Source organism: Tiliqua scincoides, chromosome 4 (assembly GCF_035046505.1).
Source record: "Tiliqua scincoides isolate rTilSci1 chromosome 4, rTilSci1.hap2, whole genome shotgun sequence".
NCBI lineage: Eukaryota > Metazoa > Chordata > Lepidosauria > Squamata > Scincidae > Tiliqua > Tiliqua scincoides.
The window spans coordinates 90,095,869-90,121,402 of NC_089824.1; the positions used below are offsets into that span (position 1 = coordinate 90,095,869).

The 25,534-nt window shown below is 45.3% G+C and overlaps 1 protein-coding gene and 1 pseudogene across 1 annotated transcript; both read left to right on the forward strand.

The window, feature by feature from the left end:
• The first annotated feature begins 1,407 nt into the window (after positions 1-1,407).
• Positions 1,408-17,350, forward strand: LOC136648360 (uncharacterized). Its single transcript, XM_066624469.1, is given in 3 exon segments — positions 1,408-1,780; positions 16,850-17,033; positions 17,035-17,350. Coding segments are annotated over 3 exon segments (873 nt in total).
• On the forward strand, positions 13,629-13,748 carry LOC136650317 (5S ribosomal RNA; annotated as a pseudogene).
• Positions 17,351-25,534: the final 8,184 nt, after the last annotated feature.

Below are 25,534 nucleotides of genomic sequence, written 5' to 3' on the forward strand. Positions count from 1 at the left end.
ACCCACTTTTTAAAATGAGAATCTGTCAGGGCCCACCAGAAGTGATGTCATGACCAGAAGTGACATCAACAAGCAGGAAAATTTTTAACAATCCTAGACCGAAATCCTACCCACACTTACCCAGGAGTAAGTCCCATTTACTATCATTGTTAAAAGAATATAGATAGTCGCTTGTTAAAAGTACAGTTTCTGTAACATTTCCCCAAATGCAGTCACATACCATGGTAGCATCAAGTCTAATCTATTAAAAATAAGATATTGAAATGAATGGGGACCAACCTGAAATTGGTTCATGACCCACCTAGTGGGTCCCGACCCACAGTTTGAGAAACACTGCTCCAGAGGATTACAGGGCCTCAACAGCAAGCCTGGGAGCCTCTGGAGGGCCAGAGGCTGACAGGGGTCAGAGGCTCACCGTGGTCCAGATGGAGGCTCGCTGCAGGCTGCATCTGTCCTACTGGCCGAGATTTGGAGACTCCTGGACTATACTAACACCTTCATAAACTATACAGGGATATCCTGCCATTAACATGCATGCACAATTGAGCCCTACGGAGAAGAAGAGGGGAACCTCCTTAGAAAGAGAAGGTGCTGAGCAAATGGGGAAAAAGACCATTAGCACTGTGCGCACTATCGGCCATTGCCCTGCCCCGACTCGTGCAGGCAGGCTGAGGTGGCAGACTCCCATTGGACAGTGCCATTCGGCTCGGTGGGGGCTGAGCTCACGTGGGCAATTCCCGCCCGCATGAGCTCAGTCCTGGGAGCAGCAGCGACGAAGGACAGACTCGTGCACAAGGCTCTCCTCTTCCCCCGTGCCCAGCGAGGCTGTGAAGGCGGTGATATCGGGCGGGAGGGAGGCTGGCTGCAGGAGCACTCCCCAGGATCACAGCAGTAGCGTCTGGGGGAAGCGGGGGATTTACTTTTCCCCGCATTTGGAGGCAGAGCGGCAGGCGGGTGAGCGGTTCCCTCCCTGCCTCCCCCCTCTCTTTGAACAGCCACCCATGGAGCGCCTTTGTAGTGTGCCTGAGGCTGCAGGATATTGTGCAAGGGGCGAGAGCTGTGTTGGGCACCCACACGCTTCAGTAAGGGGTTGCTGGAGTGGGCAAGGTCACACCCCACTCTGCCACCTCAGAGGCAACCTTTGGGACTGAGGGCTGCTTAGGACTGGTTGCCCCCCCTTTTTTCCTGTAAGGCTTGTAGCCACTGCTCATTCATTAGAGGAGTGGGCTGGTGGTTGAGTGATGTTTGTGTTTGAAAATACAAAAAAGCTAAGCAGGTTTAGCTGTGGTTGTACTTTGGAGAATTGGATAACATTGTATTTTCTCCCTCTTTGTTCTCTATAACATTCAAGTGCATAACCCCCCATTTATTCTAAGTTGTTACCATGCCTAAGAAAGTCCAGAAAAAATGGAGAATGCACCTAAGCGCCCCCTGCCCAAGCCTGTGGAGCCTGCCTCATCTTCTGATGAGTTGGAGGAAGTTAATGAGCTGAGAGCTTTGGGGGCACATTTTGAGGCATGTCAGAAGGAGAAGACTCTCCTTAGAGCTGGCAAGGGGGGTGGTGGTGCTTCTTCAGGGTCCCAGGTGCCTGGGCGTACATTGGCTAGGCCGGGGCGTGGGTCTAAACTAAAGTCTATTCTATCCTCTGCAAAAAGGGCCAAGGCCATAGTGGTTGCTGAGGACTCTTCTGAAGATGAAATGCAAATGTCTGGGGAGTTGGAACAGGCTAAGGCGCCAGCAGCAAAGCCAGTTCCGGTGGCTGCTCCTACGGCTAGTGCAGGTGAGATCAATTCCAGTGAGCATGATGCAGTTGCAACAGTATGGGGAGAAGGAGATGCCTCACATGGTCAGATCTCACCTCTGACCCCACCTCATTCACATGGCTGGCAGTGGTGCGGACCACAAGGAGCAGTTGCACAAATTTATTCAACTCAGCCCTGGTCATACTAGGCATACTGGCACAGCCCCTGCTGCTTTGGGTTATGGTGGCACGCCTTTGGTATCACCTACTATTCCTGGTCAAATGCCTTCCCCGGCCTTGGGGCAGCTGGTGGGCCCACAGAGCCCCTGGTTGGGGGGGGGGTGGATTGATCACTGAAGCCAGTAAGCACACCAGGATCTCCTATGAATATATTGCTCTTCCCCTGGGTGGACACCTAACACTAGCTGTTAAGGGAAGATATGGAGGGGGGAATATGTGGACATATTCGACCTCTTACAGATGGAACCCGAGCCAGTCCCAAAGGTGGGTGAACCTTTGAGAGACCAAGAGCTAGTTCTCTGTAAGAAGATAGATAGGAACTGGACCGACTGGCTGAATGTGTTTGTGATATGTGCATCAGTGGTGCTACAAATGTACTCCAATAAGGCTACAGCCTTGTTCAAGTATCTTGATATAATCCATCGTGCTTTTCGTGATTATTAGGGGCCCGCTTGGCTTTCTTATGACCAGCACTTTAGACTGAGGGCATCTCATAACCCCGCCCTCGATTGGAGGGTTCTGCAATGGGAGTTGTGGTCGCAGCTGGTCGTGCCTTCGAAGTCAGCCATGGGTGACCGTTCGGACAGTGGTCATCTCATTGCTCGCAACAGGTCTGATCAGGTTAGGGCACCTAGTGGTGCACAGGGGGTTCAATACCCGCACACCTGTTTTGAATTTAACTCTTCGGGTAGGTGTAGCCAGGTTAACTGCAACTTTTGCACGCATGCATCCAGTGCGGGGCAAAGCATGCCGTTGCAAAAAAAAATTTATGTTTTTTTTCTGTTTTCCAAACAATACAAAAAGCTCACATATAGCTATATAACAAGGATAAGGATTCTGACCATACCAGTTTTTTTGTACATAGATGTCTTTTTCATGGAGGAGCATTCCATTATGTGAGTCCCCAAGAACAGCCTGGCATACTAGTTCAGCCCAGTCATGGGTTTGTCTCCATGAAAACTTGACCTGAAACTCTATGCTGAGCACCACAGTCTCTTGGCTCACAGCTAAAAAGCCTACTGGACTAATAATCCCCTACAGTTGTTACCCAACATGTTGATTTACTATTACTGCCCTGAAATCAAATATATTGATAAAACCCGGGGGGAAGCAGCTTTTATCAAGGTAGAAAAATGTGGGTTTTCCTTCACGTCACATATATACTGTTCGTATGTTTACTGTTAGTAAAATACACTGAGACCATAAAGAGGCTTGATTTAGAAAACAATAAATTAAGTGTGTGGTAGCTGAGTTTAAGGTTTCCAGAGAATGCCTATGGATTAAAAGAATTTTCCTTCCTAAACTTTTTGTTGATTGTGATCAGTTAATGAATATTATATTCCTCTTCCAACTTTGGAAAGGAATAGTGAACATTATAACCAGCTACTTTTTGTACAGGGCTGGGCTTGTAGGTAGTCACACCCGATACAGACCAAAAGGGTGTGTTCTTCAGCCCAGAATCTCTGAAGTAAGTGGTTATATCTGGAAACTAGAGTCTCATGTGTAGTAAGTAGAATGTGCTTGGGACTATTGACTGGGAAGGTTTTGTAGAAGCAAACCAGTTAGTGTTTATTCTAATCCAGAGACTTCATACTGGCTGCTCATTTCGGGGGCCAGGAATCTATGGCTCTCTTCTCTTCTACACTAGAAGTTCACTGTAACCTACTAGGCCAAATCCCATCATCAGACTGTGAAGGTTTCTGATTCATGTCCTGATCCTCCTGGTCTCCAATCTTAACGTTCTTGTGGATCTGCCCTAGCATTGTATTTAGCTCTAGTCTCAATTCTGCTGGGATTTGCATTCTCATGGAGTGTTGTCAATGACCTCACTTTTCAAAATGTGCATAGTCTCTCCTAACTCCAGTTTAGTTCATCAGCTAACATTCCTAGGAGCCAGCCAGGACCCCTTATCCTGGAAAGGATAAGGAAACGCTTTCCTAGGCAAAGTTCTGCGAATAAAGGTCCAGTAACTAGAACAGAAGTGTCATCTTTCCTCTAAGGCAGCGGTTCCCAAACTCTCTCATAAGTCCTTCTAGGGGAGGGGTGATGGTGCTCCTGCGATCGTACCACCACTGGAGGAAAAATGGCTAAATTAGAAATGGGTTGCAATTGCATTTTGGAGCAATTTTTCCAGCAGTGGTGCAATCATGGAAGTCTCATCACCCTGCCCCTTAAGGGGGCAGTGACAGGGCCTCCCTGGCTAGGACTAGGTGTTGCACCACCCCAGTTTGGGCTCTGCACTATGGCCTTGGAAATTTGGCCACCTTTACCTAATTTCATAATTTCAGCTGCAGGCACAAGTCTTCTTGAATAATAAATCCACCTGTGCCACAGTCTTTTCAGCCTCTTTCTTCAGAAAGAGTCTCTGACCAATGACCTAAGCATAGTGCTGCATACACCCTGCCATACAATTTGCCCCTCAGAAACCTCTCTGACAGGGGTGCAGTTTAGGTTTCATCCCTCATGGAAGGACACACCCTAATTCAATCAAGCCCAGAAAACTCCTGGTTGCACCCTCTAGAAAATATTACCTACTCAGGAATGTGGTTGTTGGGCAAAAGTCCTATAACTACCTCTGCTCTGGGATGTCACCTTTTCTATCTGCAGAGGTGTCTGTACTCTCCCACAGAGATTCCCTCCATTTTTGTGGCATTTCTTCCCAACTGAAACTGTCCATACTGCCTGGCTTTGGTAAGGCTTGTCCTACTTAGAATGCCCCTTGTTTCAGTAGCCAACCTCACTTTCTCTGCCCAACAAGGGACATCTATTTAATTGCATTTTCCCTTTTTCTCTGGAACCAGAAATCACAGGTTCTTGCTTTGCAGAAGGAGCTCAGCATATTAAGGACAGTTAACGCCTCCATCTAACCCTCATAGCAGCTTCTCCCACTTAAAAAGCTTCTATTCCTCAGTGCTTATTTTAAAACCTCCCACTAATTTTCTCCTTCTCTGTGTTGGGTGATCTCTGCTGGAGGAAACTCATCTCAGCTGGCAGCCTCACTCTTATTTTTCCCTCCTTCATTTAACGGGTGCCTGTCCAAACAGAGCTATTACCCATTCTCACCCACAACCACTTAGATCCCTGTGGAACTGATCTCTTATGTATCCCTTTTCCTTGTTTTTTCAATATCTCTTAATAAAATCCATATTCTTTTGAAAAGTTCTGTCTCCTGGTTACTAGTAGCTTAACTAGAGGCTCTTTGAGATTGTTTGCTCCACTACCCAATCATGTTGTTGGCATCCTTCAGTCTCGGAAGACTATGGTGTCACGCTCTGAATGGTGGTTCTGGAACAGAGTGTCCTCTCCAGTGTGCGAAGCCTGGGTAAAGTAGGTATGGAGGATAGGCTGTTACCCATGCAGCAAATCCCCCCTCTCCACATCGCTGAAATGGTCCAATGGAAAGGCAGAGGCCAATATGGTTGGTTCCAGCGATGTCGCAGGAGTTGCCAGAACGTGACTGTGTTCAGCCATGAACTGCCTCAGGGACTCCGGCTCTGGATTTTGCCTCGAGGTTGACTCCTGAAGCCTTTTCCATAACTGGATGTAGCCACAAGGCAGTGGAGGTTTGGGATCAGAGTTTTCCTTCTCTCAGATGAGCTGCCTTCCCAGGCGAACGAGTCCCATCTACCCGGTGGCTACAATCCACCCAATCTGCCCAATCAACAATCCCCAAAATGCCATACGCTGCAAATTTTGACCTCCTGTTTTATATCACAAATTCCTCTAACTTGGTCTAATTCTGGGCTAAGCTGATCTGAACCTGAGATTGTGTGTCTGTGCACTTATAATGGTAGACATATTTCTGTGAGAATGAGCAGTGTTAACAACAGTAGTCAGCTACCAATGGCCAGTACTAGTCAATCAATATGTCCCATTTCCCAATGAGATCTGAAATGTGGATTCTGGTGCTCATGTGCTTTACCTCTTCACATCCACAGGAATTCTTTGCCCAGTCAATTTTATGCAACCAAGGTTATTTGGCTATGGGTTGCACCACAGGACAGATTTTGGGTAGGTGTTCTTTTTTATTTTATTTTTATTTTTAAAAGAGCTTCTCTGCTGATTTCATTGCACAAACTGCTTTAAAAATTTGGATGGCTTTCTTGACATTTAATGAATTCTGGCTCTGATAAATATTTGACACCTGCCACCAAGCAAAAACAAAAAAAGACGAAGAGGGAGGGGAAATTGATTGCACAGTCTCCTAGTCTGTACTGCCCTTGCCATATGGTGAGCACAAATGTTTCAAAAGCAGCAAATGTTCTGTCAGGAGTTCTCCGAGATGTTTTGATTGGATTGCTCTATTATCTCAACAAGTCTGCCAAAGGAAAGCACCTGCACAATGAAAAGTGTGCCGGATCAGCCAGCTTATAATAGAGGAAGGAAACTGAAGCGTGTAGTGACAAGTTACCTGTCATCAGAAGATATGCTGAAGAGGTTATGATAGATTCTTGGATGCACATGTCTTGTGATATCTCCTGTGGCAACCGGGACTCCTTTAGTTCCTGTGACCTTGTGTCCTTAAAGATGCCAAGTCACAACTTGCTCAGTGCTGTGGAACAGAAGCCCTGAAAACAATGAACTTGTCAATGGTTTCTCAAGCAGACATTTTCGGAAAGAATGTCTAGCTAAGTGGCAGTAAAAGAAGGTAAAGTTAGAGCCAGACAATTTTTTCAGTTCAGAGTCAGAGGCGGTTTGTAAGAGACATAGGCTGCAATCCTAACCAGTTTTCCAGCACTGACATAGGGGCAATGCAGCTCCGAGGTAAGGGAACAAACATTACCCTACCTTGAGGAGGCCTCCATGACTGCCCCCCAACTGCAGGATGCAGCACATGCCCCACTGGCACAGCTATGCCGGTGCTGGAAAGTTGGTTAGGATTGTGTCCATAGGCTGTATGTATATTCGGCCTACTTTTGCCAATGGTAAACAGATTTTGCAGGTTTTGAATTACTTGACAAGCCTGTAAAACCTGTTTGACTACGGGAAGCCATGGGACAATATCAATAGGTAAGTCTAGAATGTGATATTCCTCTCTTTAAATAGTCTCAAGGCCCAATTCTATCCAACTTTCCAGCGCTGATGTAGCTGTGCCAATGGGGCATGTGCTGCATCTTGCAGTGGGGGGGGGCAGTCAAAGTGGCCTCCTCAAGGTAAGGGAATGTTTGTTCCCTTACTTCTTGCATTGAGGCTGTAAAGCCGATTAGGACTGGACTCTTGGCTCTTTTAAAAAATACTAGAGTTACAATTTAATTTGCTTGAAGAACATTTTAGAATGAATGTGAGGAATTTCAAAAGAAGCAAAAATAGTTTCAAGAAGATGTTCAGCACAATCCTATGCATGTATACTCAGGAGTAAGTCCCACTGTGTTCAATGGCACTTACTTCAGTGCCAGAAAAGTGTGTATAGGATTGTAGCCAACAGCTGGCATATGTGCCACAATATCATGCAAAGTGCTTGGTTCACTTACTGTGCCAGATTGGCTGAGTCAGTTGCCAGGAAGGAGAGGCCTACAATACATTTACTAACAATTTGATATTCAGCCCAATTTGGAACTAACTTTCTGTGTAGGCAAACGAGTTTTGTCATCTGGAGGCAGGGTAAGGGAACATTTGTTCCCTTGTCATGGGGTCAACCCGTGCCAGGCCAATGGGTTTACTTGAACCTGCACTGGCCCCATAGATTTCACAGGCTTATGAGTTCTGACCTCTGGTGATAGTAATTGGTAAAGGGATGGCAGTGCAAGCCTATGCAAGTTCACTCAGAAATAAGTCTCATGGTGTTCTATGAGAGCCATTTCTTTGCAACTGTCTTTTGTCTGGGCACAGTCCAATGAACACTCTAGACAACACACGTGGGAGAAAGGGCCACTTTATTAGCATTTAATACAGACAAAAGGAGGCTGAGACCTGCAGTTGTAGGGGTAGCGAAACCCCTGTGTGGTGTGGAGGCAGGACTACTGGGTGGCCCCAGATCCAACTCTGTCCCCCAGGCTGGATGTGCACCCGACTCCAAGCTGCGCCCTGTTCTTGGGTGACGCGTCTCATTCAGGTCTGTCCCTTAAGGGGAAGGCAGCCGGACCGCGGGCTGTACCGCTTCGAGCTGCTGAGCCTCTGAGGAGGACCCCCGCGGTTCCAGCCAGGGCCCCAGGCAATATCCTTGTGCCGCTGAGCCACTGAGGACTGCTATTGGGTTCTGTCCTGCCTATGCTGTCTGAAGGTGCACTCCAAAGTCCCAAGCACGCCTCTACCGCACCACCTGCCAGCATAAAGTGATCGGTTATCTAATGGGGCACAGCCCTGTACTCACGGCAGTCTGGGGTAGGCGAAAAAACGGCCTGTTGCCGTCCAGTATTGACAGGCAGCAAAAAATTCCTACCTGGCCCCAAACAGCGACCAGCACAACTCAGACTGCATAATGGGTGGGTGTCCGCTCGGTGCCCATGAGCAAAGAAGGAAGAGGGGCTGTTGCTGTGTCCTTAAATTACCTCTGTTCCCCGCAGCCACAGCTCTCCACCAGTCCCCTCAGGGGAAGGGGCTCATGTGTTCCAGCCAGGCCATACAAACTCCCATCTCCCTGCTGTAATTAGGGCGATTGGGATAAGGTTGCTGCCTGAATATCATACATTGCTTAGTTTTGAAAATGAGAGATCCTGGGGTGATGCTTAGCTGATATTAAGTTCTTCCAATGTTTTTTTTCCTATCTGTGCCAAGAGCTAATTCCATTGACTCTATCTGAATAGAATGCACTTCATATCAAGGATGAGCGGTGCAGGTGTGACAGGTGAGGTAGAACCACCCCATCATAGTTCATGGAAAAGCACCGCAGCTGCCCTGCCTGCTTACACCTGAGGAGGCTCCCCTTTCACTCCCCTAAAATGCTGGTATAAGGAGAGCCTCCTCAGGTGTAAGCAGGCAGAGCAGCTGCTGTGCTTTTCCATGAACTATGATGGGGTGGTTCTACCTCACCTGTCACACCCACACCGCATGTCCCTGCTTCATATAGGCTCAGGCACAGTCTCATGTTTATTAAGCCGCACGGTCTGGTGCTGGCCCTTTAAACTGTAGGCAGATTCTTGGGCCAAGCCCTTAAAAGCACAAGCTAAATTAGTTCCTTTTGTTGTATACATAAAATGATCAATGAGTACATAGTCCAAGTACTCATCTCGGTCAAGATGGCACTGCTTTAAAGCAGCTTCTCTGTGAAACTTGCATGCAGAGTATATGTCTGGCTCCAGATTGTAAGCACATCCTCTTGTCCTTCCCAAACAGGTGTGGGAAGGAGGCCAAAGAAGAAATTTAATTGTGAGGAGGGGGGAGCATCTCTTGGGTTGCAACAAGCCTTAAGGCTAGGCCTGTTAGATCAGGAGCCCTTTGAGGCAAGGGCCTTGTTCACTGGGAGCCTTCATCTTACCTGCATCACACAATGCCTCTAGGAAGCCTTATAAATTATCAAGAGTTCTTCTCTTTCTGGGGACAAGATGTTTCCTCTTGCCTGATTCACTTTGACAATTCTTCTGTTCCTAGGATGGTTGAAAATGCAGTTTAGGTCTTCAGACCAGTTGTTCCCTCTGCCTAAATTCATGTGCTACTGCAGTTGTATTCAGATGAGAATCCTTCGGCACCTTCTTCCATTTTTAACACAAGTTTTCAAAGAAGCCCACGTAACGTCCAGGAAAAAAAAGTTTCTGAGGAAAAATAAACATCACGGGAGTGTAGGTCCCCCCCTCCACTGACTCTTTAATTCAATTATATCATAAAAGCGCACTATGTACTTCAAAAATAAATTAACTCAAGATGTTACTCTACTCTCCATCTGCTACATTGCGTTAAATGTATTTTGTGTGCTCCCACATTACTTTAAGTGATTTTTCCATCAAAATACACAAACTTTTTTCTGTTTTTGGGTGGGGGGAAAGAAGATGAGTGCCTCTTCCGACAACATCTAGTTTTTACAGAAATGACTTCATAAACCATGTGATTGTTTTCTGTTGTTCTTGGTTTCCCTTGTGAAAGGCAACATTACTGTGGTGTGCACCTTCTAGGTTTTTCTTTTAATTTGTATTTAGCAACTCCTTCATTTTCTTTTACACAGGAGGGCTTTTTCTGCAGAAAACGGTTATCGAGTGGCAACATGAGTACACATCTGCTTTTCTGCTTTTCTCGCATAGAGAGAAGCTTTGTATTTTTGCTCTAGCCAACAGCGTTACCTTAGCCAAACTGTATTGTTGGCTGAAAGGAACAACAAGAAAAACTCCCTCACTAAAAACTGCACATGGGGCTTATCCCCATAAGGACTTTCTGTGCAACAGATGTAGAACATTACAGATAGAACCTTGCTATTTTGTCACATTACCTCAAACACTGCTATGGGGGGGGGTGTCACGACAAGCTCCTGCACTTCCAAATTTACCACTACACAACTGCTAGTGCTTGAATGTGTGAATGAACTCCATTAAAAAACATTTGCTTGAGGCAACATGAGGAAATTTCAAACTGTGGTGTTGTATCTTGACACATGCAAGCCGTTGCCTCATGTTGGAGTAATCAATGAACAAGCATGTGTGACAGTCAATGGCACATGCACATACAAATGACATGTACAAAATGATAGGCCAAACAGTACAGGAAATTGCTATAGATATGCTTGATGGAGAAATAGATTTTTACCAGTGACACATTGGGTGAGGCAATTGGGGAACATTATATTAATTGAACTTAGTGCACAATTTTCCTCTGTGCAGTCCTGACACAAAAAAAGCCCTCATGTGTATAAGCTCCATGATTTCACACAAAAAAACACATATATTTGGACTGTAATTTCTTTTGGTTTTTTTTCTTTAAGTTTCCCAAACTTTCCATTGTTTAATGTCTCACTCACAATAATCTCTCATGTGTTTCATTTCAACCAGTACCTTCCATTCCTTCAAGAATGAGTCTATCACAGCCACCTTCTGGATAGATCCCTACGGAATCACTTGTAGTCTATGGCACCCTTATCACCTGAACCATTTCTAGGGTTAGCACTCAAATTTCAGGGGACTAAGGGCCCAATCCTATCCAATTTTCCAGTGCCGGTGCAACTGTGCCAATGGGGTGTATGCTGCAACCTGTGGTGGGGAAGCAATCGCAAAGGCCTCCTCAAGGCATGGGAACATTTGTTTCCTTACCTCGGGGCTGCATTGCAGCTGCACCAATGCTGGAATGTTTGATAGGATTGGACCCTAAGGGCCCAATCCTATCCCCCACAAGCCCACAGCATGGGCTACTGACTGATAGAGTGTACACTGCATGCTATGGTGAGGGAGGGAGGACAACAGGAAGCCCAGAAGAGGTAAGTAAAAATCATTTTTACTTAATTTGAAATCAGAAAAGTGGCTTCCTGGCTTATGCATCTTTAATTTCTTGCAGGCAGTCCTTCAAATATTTGCATTACTGATCTGGCCCTTTGATTAGGCTGGTACCAAGCACCAAGTTGTGTTTACATGCTTGTCTCCTTAACATCTTGAGTTACATGCACAAAATTTATTTATTTTATTTATACAGGCACTTATATACCGCCTTTCTTTGGTCATCAGATTTCTCCTCAGACTTTAATCCAAGGCGGTTTACAGAGGCAGGCTGTTCTAAACCTTACAATTGAATAGTTCTAGTCTTTCATAGAACTCCTCGTTCCAACTGGATTCTTTCCTGATCTGGCCTCTCTCTGGCCTCTCTCTGGCCCTTCGCCTCCCATGCTCCACTTGACGGCAACTCCTGGGAGTGTTGGGTACATCGAGCCAGGATGGTGCAGTGATTTTAGAGCTGGACTTAGACCTAGAAGATCCACATTCAAATCCCCGCTCAGCATATGAAACTTCCTGGGCAGAGGCGTCGCCGGGGGGGGGGGCGGTGCACTAAATTTTGCAGAGAGCCTCCCTGCAGCGAGCAAGCGGCTCCTCCCCCTCCCCTCAGGAGCCATTCACCTCTCGCAGCATGCAAGCAGCTCCTCCCCTCCCCTTCAGAGCCATGTGGGTGGGGGTGGGCGAAACAGAGGCGAATGGCTCCTGAGGGGAGGGGGAGGAGCTGCTTACATGGTGCAGGGAGGCTCTCTGCAAAACTTAGTGCACCGCCCCCCCTCTAGGGATGCCTCTGTTCCTGGGTGAGCTTGGGCAGTTATTCTCACTCAGCCTCACCTAAACTCACAGGATTTTTGTGAGGATAAAAGGAGGGGAGGGAGTATGTATGCTAACCTGAGCTTCTTAGAAGAAGGATAGTATGAAAAACGTGACAATTAAATATATACCATTACCTAATTCACTAGTTGTGTGAAACATTATTCAGTTTCAGCTTATTGGACTGTATTACCTGTTTTACCATTTGACAGGCAGCTGGTCAGATGAAAGGTTGCCACTTTCCAGTTTATTTTTACTTCTTAGACACTGTGATTTATGAAATATCTAAAAGTAAAAAGCTACAGCAAACATTTGAAGTATGTTGGTCTTAATACTGTCCTTACAGCCTTACCGTGAGTCGTATCTAGTAAGAGAATGGTAACAGCCATCCCCTCCTTCTATCCAGAATTCTCTCAGTACCAAGTGCATCATTCAAGATTGGCTTCCAATGCTACGAAATCTGTCAACATTCCTGTTAGCTTTGCCAAGTAAATGAGTGAAGAACCTGGTTTGACATGTCTGACATATTTTAACTTTCGAAATGTTGCTGCCAACTTTCTTCACATTCAAACAAAGTCAACCTGCTGGGCTGACGGAATTTGCATTTACATGCTAGCTTTTCAATGCGGTGAAGAGGACAATATTTCAAGGAGAGCATTTTTATATATATGTAAATGTGTGTGTGCGTGTGTGTGAGCAGATCAATTTTGTTTTGCTTCAGTAATAATTTTCTTCCAGTCATATCTACACAACAGGCAAATAATCCAATTATATGCATGTCTTCCACAAAGTAAAACCAGTAAATGCAATGGAATTTATTCCCAGGGGTGTGTGTAAGTGTGTAGGATTGTAACATTATGGCCCAATCCTATTGGAGCCAGGTGGCAGCCAAACTTGTTTGACTGCTGTAAAGCAGTTCTGGCAGTGCATGAACTCACACACTGCTAGAGCTCCAGTGGGGAGACCCGAGCCTTCCTGTGTGTTCCAGAGCAGTCAGAAAATGCCAATGGAGGTATATTGACAGAAGAGGCAGGATGGGATGGAGGGAGGGCAGAACGAGGCAGTGATGGTGGCAGAGGGAGGGCAGAACAGGACAGTGATGGTGTGGGGTATGGGCAGATCAGGTCCGAGAAGTTCAGCAGCAGTGGTGGCCACCAAATCCTAACCCACTTTCCAGACCTGATCCCACAGTGCAGGTTCGCAAGGACCTGTGCCAACAATTTCACTAGTGCAGGCCCAAGACCTCCCAAGCCACTGAGGCTTGCCTTGGATAAGGGAATGATTACACCCTTACCCAAAGGAGGCCTCCACAACTGCCCCCTCCACAGGATCCAGTGATGCTGCAGTAGTAGGGGGGGCACTGCATCAGCGGGAGGGGGAGAATATAATTGGGCTATTAATGTAGTATCAGTCATTCCATCTCCATAAGGAACTTATGGAGAATTGTAGTTCTCTGAAGGGGAGTGGCTAGGCTTTCTCAGAATTAGACCCCAAACTGCAGCAACTGTTACCCTGTACCTGCCTGATTGTGTCTGATCTCAGAAGCTAAGCAGGATCAGGCCTGGTTAGTACTTGGATGGGAGACCACCTGGGAATACCAGGTGCTGTAGGCTTATACCATAGTCTTTCGAGACTGAAGGTTGCCAACCATTCACCCCAAACTACAGTTTCCATCATTGTTTATGGTAAGCCATGACTGTAAACACTGCTACATAAACGTGTAGCAGCAGCATAAAGGAGAACTCCTTGTTTCCAGGAAAAAGTGTTCTCCACTAATAGTGATGAGTGGACATGTACACAATGAAATATATGATTTAGAATAGTTCTAACTACACCGGATTAATTTGGAAAAAGTCCACTAGATGTTCAAAATTAACCAGATTATGAACTGGATTCTTTCTGCAGTGGTGTGGCCTCCAGGTCCACTTACATTCCCCATAATATCATTCTGCCACACATGTGCTGACAGCCTACACTGCCACAAAGCCTCTCTCCACTTCTCAAATATTCCATGACATGGGGAGGGGGGGCAAGAAGAACCCTTGAGAAGGCTTCAGCCTCTGGACACTTTGGCAACATCAAGTAACCATCAAGGAATGACATTTGCCTTGACGCTTGTTTACAGCAGCTTCAAAGGCATGAAACCTAAAGCCTTACAGTTGTGAGCCCTTATTTCTGTAAGTTTGGGGAAGTGGCACAGTGAATCAGTGATTTGGGAGAGCAGCTGTGTTGTGCAGCAACTGAGCAGGTTGGAGAGTTCCTTGAGGTAAAGGAACATTTGTCCCCTTGCCCCAGGGAAAGCCCTCTTCGCAACAACAAGTCTACTAGGACCTGTGTCTGCTAATTTGCTGGCGCAAGTCCAAGGTAGGGCTGTGCTGGGATTTCAGGTCCAAGATGGTGAATAGGATATGGTGTGCGCCAGCACTGCCAATCCCGCCCCCTCTCAGGCCCAATCTACCCCTGCCCCTGTCTCCACCCTTCCCCTGTCTCCACCCTCCCCTGTCTCCTACCCCTGCCCCTGTCTCCACCCTCCCCCACCCTGTTAGACCCCGTCGTCATCTTCCCCCATCCACTGCATGGTGCAGAGCTTACCTGATCCAGCGTGTGCTCCTTTTGGATCTCGCACTGGTGGGATGGCACAGGCCTTCTTGCCAGGGCCTGTTGCACTGCACTGTGCACTGCACTGTGCAACACTGTTGCACTTCTGCGCTGTTGCAATGTGCTTTACAGCACATTTGTGACTGTGCATGCTGGTTCAGCAGTCACTGCATGGGTACATGATGTGTTTAGGATTGTGCTGCAAAAAGACTTTTATTCAACCACTACGACCAGCCTGGCCCAACGTGACTACATAATGTATAAGGATAGCTAGTGCCTTTGATTGATAAAGAGCTTAAGCAAAATAAGGCATCGCTAGAGCAGCTTATGCAGAAATCTTCAAGGCAGTGGTATGAAAGTTGTCAATCTTTTTTATTTGATTCCTTTCAAGAGTGCAGGTTTTCAGAGCTATCCAGCAAAGGGCTTAGGCTAACTTTGCTAAATGTGCTGTGAATGTTAAGTTGGTTTTAATGCCACCTTCTTCTCCAAATACAAGAAGCGTTTCTAGAATGATCTACAGTTATCATCCAAGATCAGATGGTCAAACAGGCAATCCATTGTATCGTATCTATTAATATTATGACACTTCTTTAATCTGCAGAATATTTACTGGGAAAAGAGTTGATCAGCAAGACTATAGTGCTTAAAATGGTAGTACTTATGTAGTTCAAACCTGTGCTTCTCAAACAGCCCAATCCTACCCCCCACCAGCCTAAGCAATGCAGTGGCACTGATGGAGCACATACTGCATACAATGGTGGGGCTAGTGACCAGACATAACTAAAAATCATTTTTTATTTACCTCCCTATAAGACACCTGGCTGCCAATGAGTCTCCTTGGACCTATGCAGGCTGTTTTCTGGTTAATGTGAGTCTGAGGAGCCTCAGGGGGCATGTCGGGCTGGGAAAAGGGGGATAGAATCCTTGCAAGCACCACTGAAGGCAAGACCCTTCCCCTCCCACCTCTGAACCGCTACCAGTTCAGCCCACTCCCTGCACCAATTCTCCCCTGAACTGCCACACCGTCTTATTTGTTCTGGTGCTGGCTGGGTAAGCCTCTGGAGCACATGTGGGGTCTCAAGCCATTTGTGCTGGCAGTCCTAAAGCACGCAACAGTGATGCAGCTTTTGTGGTCCCAGACCAGTATTTATGGCAGTGGAACACAAGATCTGCTGCCATAGGCCCTGGATAGGATTGGGGCACAAGGCATATACTATCTCCATGTACAACACAAGCACATATTTGCAGTTGTGCAAGATAATTTCCAACAGCATGGTATCCAGTGTACTATAATAAAGATACATAACATTTTAGACTGATCCACTGGAAATTTGTGTTGCCACCAAAAATGTCCCTAAAGGAAAGCGCAAAAGAAGATTTGATGGTTCTTGCTTGAGGCTTCCATGTCAGGAATTTAGAAGCCAAAAATATTTGAATAACAATATGAATAGTGTCAATAATATATGGATGTTCATCGTCAAGTGGGCCCTAGAAAGCATCACTCACAACAAAGCTAGTGGAGGTGACAGTATCCCAGTTGAGCTCCTTTAAAGTTTAAAAGATGATGCTGTAGAAGTGCTGCACTCCATCTGCCAGCAAATTTGGAAAACTCAGCAGTGGCCTCAGGATTAGAAAAGATCGGTTTACGTTCCAATCCCAAAGAAAGGCAATGCCAAAGAATGTTCAAACCACCATGCAGTTGCGCTTATTTCACATGCTAGCAAGGTTATAATCAAAATCCTACAAGCTAGGTTTCAGCAGTATGTGGACCGAGAACTACCAGAAGTTCAAGCTGGTTTTCGAAGAGGCAGAGGAACTAGAGATCAAATTGCCAACATTCGCTGGACTATAGAGAAAACCAGGGAGTTCCAGAAAAACATCTACTTCTGCTTCATCAATTATGCTAAAGCCTTTGACTGTGTGGATCACAACAAATTGTGGCAAGTTCTTAAAGAGATGGGAGTACCAGACCACCTTATCTGTCTCCTGAGAAATCTGTATGCAGGTCAAGAAGCAACTGTTAGAACTGGATATGAAACAATTGATTGGTTTAAAATTGGGAAAGGAATATGACAAGGCTGTATATTGTCCCCCTGCTTATTTAACTAATATGCAGGGTACATCATGCAAAAGGTTGGGCTGGATGAATCACAAGCCGGAGTTAAGATCGCTGGGAGAAATATCAATAATCTCAGATATGCAGATGATATCACTCTAATGGCAGAAAACCAGGAGGATCTAAAGAACCTCCTGATAAGGATGAAGAAGGAAATGCAAAATGTGGCTTGAAACTTAACATTAAAAAACTAAGATCATGGAATCCAGTCCCATCAACACATGGCAAATAGAAGGGCAAGAAATGGAAGCCGTGACAGAGTTTATCTTCTTGGGCTCCAAGATCATTGCAGACGGAGATTGTAGCCAGGAAATTAAAAGACGCTTGCTTCTTGGGAGAAAAGCTATGGTAAACCTAGACAACTTAATTAAAAGCCAAGATACCACCTTGTCAAAGGTCTGTATAGTCAAAGCTATAGTTTTCCTAGTAGTAATGTATGGCTATGAGAGCTGGGCCATAAGGAGGGCTGAGCGCCGAAGAATAGACGCTTTTGAATTATGATGTTGGAGAAGACTTTTGAGAGTCCCCTGGACTGCAAGGAGATCAAATCAGTCAATCCTACAGGAAATCAACACAGACTGTTCAATGGAAGGACAGATGATGAAGCTGAAGCTTAAATACTTTGGTCATCTCATGAGAAGGGAGGACTCTCTAGAAAAGACCCTGGTGTTGGGAAAAATTGAAGGCAAGGAGAAGGGGATGGCAGAGGATGAGATGGTTAGATAGTGTCACAAAGGCAATGAACATGAATTTAGGCACACTCCAGCAGTTAGTGGTAGACAGGGGGCCTGTGGTCCTTGGGGTCACAAATAGTCTGACACGACTTAATGAACGACTGAACAACAACAACAAAATGGTGAAATTCAAGTGGATATGGAGGTTCCACCATGCCTGAGAAATTTCAGAAGAAGCCATAAGAGTTTCCATTCCACTGGTACACATTTTCATGATGGGTGGAGTGTTACATGTTATCAACACTACTTGGGACACAATAAAACCCCACATACCACAGTTTTGGGCACACTGACTGAAACATTTCTGCTTACACAACATACTTATAGCCATATAGCCATAATATTCTGTAAGGTAAAGTCAGACCAGGATCCAATTTGACTTTCTTGAACAAGAGGCAGAAATGACTGACAGAATTGCAGGAAAATAATTGTTTGTTCCCAACTTGGCTATGTCAGTCACTTTTGTGTCCTGAAAAGAGCTCAGATGAGAATTTAAAAAAAAAAAAAAATTGGTCTAGTACAGAGTTTCTCAAACTGTGGGTCAGGATCCACCAGGTGGGTCGTCAAATTGACCTGAGTCAATTTCAGGTTGGTCCCAATTCATTTCAATATTTTATTTTTAATAGACTTGATGATACCATGGTCTGTGACTGCATTTGGGGAAATGTTATAGATCTGTAATTTTAACAAGCTACTATGTATAATCTTTTAACAATGATAGTCAATGTGGCTTACTCCTGGGTAAGTGTTGGTAGGATTGCAGCCTAGAATTGCTAAAAATTTCCAGCTTGATGATGTCACTTCCACTCATGACATCACTTCCGATGGGTCCTGACAGATTCTAAAAAGTGGCTCCCGATGCTAAATGTGTGAGAACCACTGGTCTAGTATGACCATCTGAAATGTAGCTCAATTGAGGACCCAATCCTATCCAATTTTCCAGTGCCAGTGCAACTGTGCCAATGGGGTGTGCATTGAATCCTATGGTGGGAAGGCAGTCTCAGAGGCCTCCTTAGGGTATGGGAACATTTGTTCCCTTACCTTGGGGTTGCATTACAGCTGCACTGGGGCTGGAAAGTTGGATAGGATTGGGCCCTTAGTCACCTATTCCTACATAAATTGTTATGACTAATGTTATGTTCTCCTTCTATTTCCACCAGAGCAGAAAGTTAGAAAATTGCAAAATATTTTGACTCTAATTAGTACAGGGAAAAAAAATATACCATATTCATACGTTATGCAGTTAATAATCTAAACATGCTTCCTTCATTGAAATTGATGGCATTAACTGACTCATAAGTGTGTTTAGGAATGAAAATAGAGAATTATGAATACATAATTTCTTCTAATCCTTCTCTTTCGTGACATATCACATTTTTCCGTGTGACTCATTTTCATACTATAAATCTGAACCTTTTTATTTCTCCTTCAGCTGAAATCCCTAAATTTAAATACTCAGTCTCTTCTTATCAGCTTTCTAAGCATGTATTTTTATATTTTTTTAACGCTTCAGCTTTAGTGCCAATTGACATATTATGTTTTTCACACAATTTCTGCCGTAATTATACTCTGCTTGATAATGTGCTACCGTAAGTCATAAGTCTTGCATGGGATACACATATAATCCAAGGAATACCTGTACATCATTAGAGATCATCTATGTACACTTTCTTATTCAAAGAACCTTAGTAAATATCTAAAGAATGAACAGAAATGGGAACCAATCAGAATACATGTTTAACCTTGGAGGAATAGGCACTAATGTATAAGCACATTCATAATTAGTGTTTTACAGCCCAATCCTATTTGCTTTATATGCTGATGGAACTAGCGCTCCACCATTGGATACTGCCTTACATTGCAGACAGTGGCGTCACTAGGATTTGCATCACCTGGTGTGGGAGGCCTGCGTGTCACCCCATGCAGTGGGCGGGGCAACGCCCCAGGTGGTTGGCGTGGTGATGTACCATCACCCCGCCCCCACTGGTTTTTTGGCTGTACCTTTTCTTAGAACACAGAGATATTTCAATGTGGTTTGTTTCATTGTATTCTGCATGAAATTGCGCATTGATTGATATATAACATGATGGTATTATTCCTCCAAACTCTAATTTTAGTGATTTTGAAAACTTGTAGAGTCTCACACACACACAACCCGTGTCAACTTACTAACACCTTATTGCATCAGTTCTCAAACTTTTAGCACTGGGACCCACTTTTTAGAATAACAATCTGTCCAGGACCCATTGGAAGTGATGTCATGGCCAGAAGTGACATCATCAAGCAAATTAAAATAAAGAATTATAAATAATTAAATTAAAAGAAAAGAAATAATTAGCTGAGGGGGAGCCAGTCCTATTCCACCAAATGAATCTACTCTGAAGTAAGTCCTATTGTGGTCAATGGGGCTTACTCTCAGTAAAGTGTGGGTAGGATTGCCGCCTGTGAGCTTACTCCTATGCATGTCTACTCTAAAGTAAATCCATAGTGGTCAATGGGGCTTCCTCTCAGGAAAGTGTGGGGAGGATTGCTGCCTGTGAGCTCACTCCTATGCATGTCTACTCAGAAGTAAGTCCCATAGTGGTCAATGGGGCTTACTCTCAGGAAACTGTGGGTAGGATTGCAGCCTATGAGCCCAAGCCTATGCATGTCTACTCAGAAGTAAGTCCCATAGTGGTCAATGGGGCTTACTCTCAGGAAAGTGTGGGTAGGATTGCAGCTTGTGAGCCCAAGCCTAGGCATGCCTACTCAGAAGTAAGTCCCATAGTGGTCAATGGAGCTTACGCTGTAGTCTGCCTGCAATAACACCCCCCCCCCCAAAAAAAAAGAATCAGTGAGATTTCCAGCCCTCCCAGTGCCCAGTTTAAAGTTCTTCTATTTCAAGCATTTCAAGATAAAGATCCAAGTGCAAAATAGAAAACTTCCCCTTACCAGCTCAAGCCTTTTTTTGACCTTTGGGGGCGGGGGAGGCTGCCTTCTGGAGCATATGTTGCACTCCAGTTCCATCGGATTGGGACCCTTCTGGTGTCCTCATATTCCCCTTTGCCACCACCACCACCAGCCAAGGCTCGTCTGCCTACTCACAAGTAAACACAACCGTGAGGCTGCTTTGCTTTCCATAGAGCTCAATAGGGCAGCTGGAAAGGAGGGACTTTCTTAGGAGTTTTTGGGGGCTGTGTTCATTGAATCGGGACCATTCTGGTGTTGTTGGAGTCCTCTCAGCCTGCCCCTTCCAACCGACTATGGCAGGTGTGCCCACTCACAAGTAAACATGTGATACGGCTCACATTCACTTTCCATACGGCTCCATGCATTTTTTCCTTCTGGTTTTTTGGCCTTAACTTTTGAATGAAAGGAGCAATTTCAATTCTGTTTATTGCACTGCACTCCGCCAGCCATTCCTCATCCAATGGTGTATGGCATGACACAGTAGCTCCTAACCCTGCGATATTAGCACATCCTCCCCCAGGGCGCGTCACACCCCCGGCATGTCACCTGGTGTGGCCCGCACCCCCGCACCCCCCAGCAACGCCAGTGATTGCACGCTGCTGGAACACCAGTGGCTGGAGTGACCCTGCATGTGGCAGTGGTTCATTGAAGGCCTGCCACCCCAGGTAAATTGGCAGAGAAGGCAGAACAGGGTAGGAGGAAGGGTGAAACAGGGCAAGGTGTGCAGAATGGGGGCAGCAATGGGACAGAATAGGGGCAGATTGGATCCAAGAAGGGGATAGGTGCAGCAGTAGCAGTAGCTGCCAAATCCGAAACGAACTCATTCCCCCCCCCCCGCCCATACAGATTTGAGTAGATTTTGGGTAGATCTGACCAAGTGGACCCACTTGAGCCTTGGAGTCTTACCCCTGGGAAAGACTTGTTACCCCTTACCCCTTTCCCCTTGTTCCCTTACCCAGTGGAGACTTCCAGGACTGCCCTTATACAGCATGCAGCACACGCTCCAGCAGCATAGCTGCATCGGTGGAGGGAAAAGACAAAGCATTGGGCCATTACAGTACAATCCTATGAATGTCTGCTTGGATGTAAGCCAAATTTTGTTCAATTGCATTTCCTGTTACCTGTCCTTTACTGCGTATTTATTTTTCCGGAGCATTCAAAATTGAATATGAATGGATATGTTAAATGCAATTAGATTATGTGCAGATGTCTTGGGTCATGAGTAGATACTTCTTCCAAGGTTTTAAAAAGTTATCATGGCAAACAAGACAAACATGGTTGCTTGATCAGGGCTGGCCCATCCATGAAGCCAACTGAAGTTGTTGCCTCAGGCAGCAGATCGGTGGGGGTGCCCATCTCTGTCCACCTTCTTACCTCCACTGCTCTTCCTTCTTCTTTCACTGCCTGGATTGGAAAAGGAAAAGAGGGACAGAGATGAAGAAGAAATGGAATTAAGGAGAGTGCTGAGCTAGTAGGAGGAACAGAAGCTGGCACATCAATGAGAAGGGGACAGCATTTGGCATGTTGCCTCAGGTGTCAGGATGTTTCAGGTTGGCCCTCTACATTATGGAAATATAGGGTCAGGCTCATATAATATGCAAAAGGTTTTCACCAATCATTAACTATAGTCAGGATTAGGCATTTCTGATATGCACACAAAATTGTGAATAAGCAGAGTAGACAGAGCTCTCCCCGCCTGCCCACCCCACCAGGCAGCATAATCTTTACAGAGCACTCTCGAGGATTTTTGTCACCTTCACTGACAGCAAAGTTTCTGTGCTGCACAATTCAGTGCATGAGTGTTTGGAAGTCAGTGTTGCTGTGTTCAGCGGATATACAAGGACAGCTGGAACTCAGCACACAGCCATGGACAAGAAAGTGAGGATGGGCATCTGCATGAAACACCCTGGGATTCCCTGCTTTCTGTAAACAACAGCTATTGATCCAAGAATGCAACAACACAGAATGAATAGACTTGAACACAACCTTGAACAACCCTGATTGAAAACAAGCCTTTTAGGCGCTGTGTGCATTACCAACAGAGCTTAGGAATCAAACTCTGTTTCGACTTTGTGTAATGTCCTTTCTCCCTCTGTGGTCTCACTCCTGTCCCTCCCTTTTCCTGAGTTTTCAACAGTTGACATGCAACAGAAATACCATTAGTACTTGGCTTTTTTTACTATGCTGGACCTTAAGGAGGTACCTTTCATCTGTACACACGCAAGTTTGTTATTGTTTTACAAATGCTATGACTGGCAGCAAAACAAAAGTATGATGCTGTTGGCCTGAAAAAAAGATAAATGCATTCCAACACTGGCATGCATGCCGTAATATGTTTCATAAGTGCTGCTGTCTAATTACTTTTAGTGGGGCTCTGCACAGATTTCCAGAATCCAAATATTCTTGCAACTCACTTGATTTTGGAACTTGATTCTTGCAACTCACTTGATTTTGGCCAAGACGTTGGAAGTGACAAACTGGAGAAAAAATATCCCAAGTGACATTATAAATATTTCATATTTTATGCATGTATTCTATAAGCTCCTCCTTCCTCCACTACTAGGCAGGGTTGTCATGAGATGGATGCATCCCTACAGTGCCCAGATCACCTGGGAATGAAGAACAACAGGTTCTGGTGCTCAGGATTTAGACTTTTGCCCCATGAACATCTATGGGATTCTAGGTGGTGTTGACTCAGGGCCCAATCCTATCCAATTTTCCAGCACTGGTGCAGCTGCAATGCAGCCCCATGGTAAAGGAACAAATGTTCCCATACCTTAAGGAGGCCTCTGTGAATGCCTCCCCACCACAGGATGCACTGCACGTCCCATTGGCACAGCAGCACAGCACTGGAAAATTGGATAGGATTGGGCCCTCAGTCAATCTCTATCACTAGTTGAGGACCTTTGCTGGGTTTTGCCTTTGTTTTCCCACCTGGTTGAGGATGAAGCAACTAGTTGGAGACATTGCTTCCAAAATGAGCTAATTATGGGGTTGGTAAGGGTTGTTGAAGGGTGAATCTTGTCCTTTGTTTTACAAAAGTTGTTTTCCACAAACTCAGGGGTCCAGGGAGACAGGTCACCAAATATGCTGGTCAAACTGGTTTTGGAGCTGGAAACCTTCATCTGAATCTTGGAGGCATGAAAATTCCAGTCTGTGTTCAGATTTGGAGCATTGGGGTCCATGAATCAATTAAGGATTGATTACACAGTACAATTAAAGCTGTGACCTTTCTGACATGTGGCTCTTGCCATTAGTCCTGTAAATAGCTACCTTACTTGTCTGGTTCATTGCTCTCCAGTCAGGTACCTAGCACCAAGTATATGTGTTAAGACGCATGTCTCCTATATGCTTTGAATCACATGGAAATAAACAAGAATACAATCTTTACCATGTAACACTAGGGAGTAGACACAGAACGTCTGCCATTCCTAGGATTTTCCTGTTCTGCAGAAATGGCATGGAAGAATAGTGACCAGGAACATGATAAGAACAATAACAATCAGCTCTGCCACTGAAGTCCTCAGAAAGTAAGCCCTTGCCCCCATCCTCCTTTTGTTCACTTACAGGTGGCTGGGCAAGTAGCAGACTGGGCGAGGTGGTGGGCAGGTGGGGGTGCAGGGTGCCCCCTTCCACTCCACTGCCTCCCTCAGCCCACCACATGAAGCAGCCATTTTGTCAGGCCTTGTGGATGGGCCGGCACCTCTCTACATTAGTCATAAGCAAAAACTTCATTTCTTACCTAGATGTGAAAGTGTTGGGGAAAGTGGCTCTTCAGACTGGCATTTGGAGCCAGTGTGGTTCAGATCACACTCTGCCACAAAACTTATTTGCTAACCTTGGACCAGTCCCTCAATCCCCCCCCTTATCTGAGGGCACAGTATAATCCAGGGGTCTCCAAACCCTGGCCTGGGGGCCAAATGCGGCCCGTGGCAAGCCTCTATCTGGCCCGCGGCCAGCCTCTTGTTCCCTGAAAGCCCCTGGCCCACTTTGCTGAACAAGACTGGAACTATGCTCTGGTTGCATCTGGAGGGTATTCTAAGGGGCAGAGAGGTTGAATGAATGAGCCCATTCATTCATTTATTCACATATCTAAGTCCCATCTCTAATTTATCTATATAAATTTTAGATTTAAATTTTTTTTTTCGGCCCTCAAAACCGTGCCGGACATTTGATGTGGCCCTCTGGCCAAAAAGTTTGGATACCCCTGGTATAGTCATTGTGTGGACAAAGGAGGGCATGGAGGTTGTCATGCTTTACATCGGCTTCTCTAAACTCTGCTACATCAACCATGCTCAAGTCCAATCAGGGCAGAACACTAGAGAGCCTCTGACAGCATGATGCCTCACAAGCTGAGATAATCAGAAAAGCTCATGTTTAAGAAATATTAAACACACTAAGCTGGCAGTATTGAAAGTGTGGTTTAATATATGGATCAAAAGGCAGAATCAGAGAAAAAAACATTCCCAGATTCCTAATTAGCACAATCAAAGGACATCATTCAATTAATATTGCTAAGGTCACTTAATCAGGGGAAGAATCACAATGAGGAAAATATAAGGGTAGACTATCCATATTTTTAATATAGGGTGTGTAGTCTACATCTAAAATGCCACACAAGAAAATTAAAGAGCTGTGAATAAAAACAAGGAAAATAGTAGGATGTACTCTTTCCATTTACAGCACTGGAATGGAAAAGTGCTTAACTTTGACCATTATTAATTTTTCCATAAATGAAATGTACACACAAAAACAGGACAAGCCACCGGCATTTCAGCTCAGCTGTATTTTCAGTTGACCAGTTTTACTTCACTTGTTTCCTTTTAAATCTTCCTGTGAACTTTGATAAAATCTTGAAAATTTCACAAAAGGGTAGCCATACACTTAATCTACAAAGAACTGGAAATTATTCCATCACCTTCCCTCTCCTCTTCTTTGGCTTCTCTGGGTTCCTGATAAACTTCGGGCCCAATCCTATCCAGCTTTCCAGCACTGATGGAGC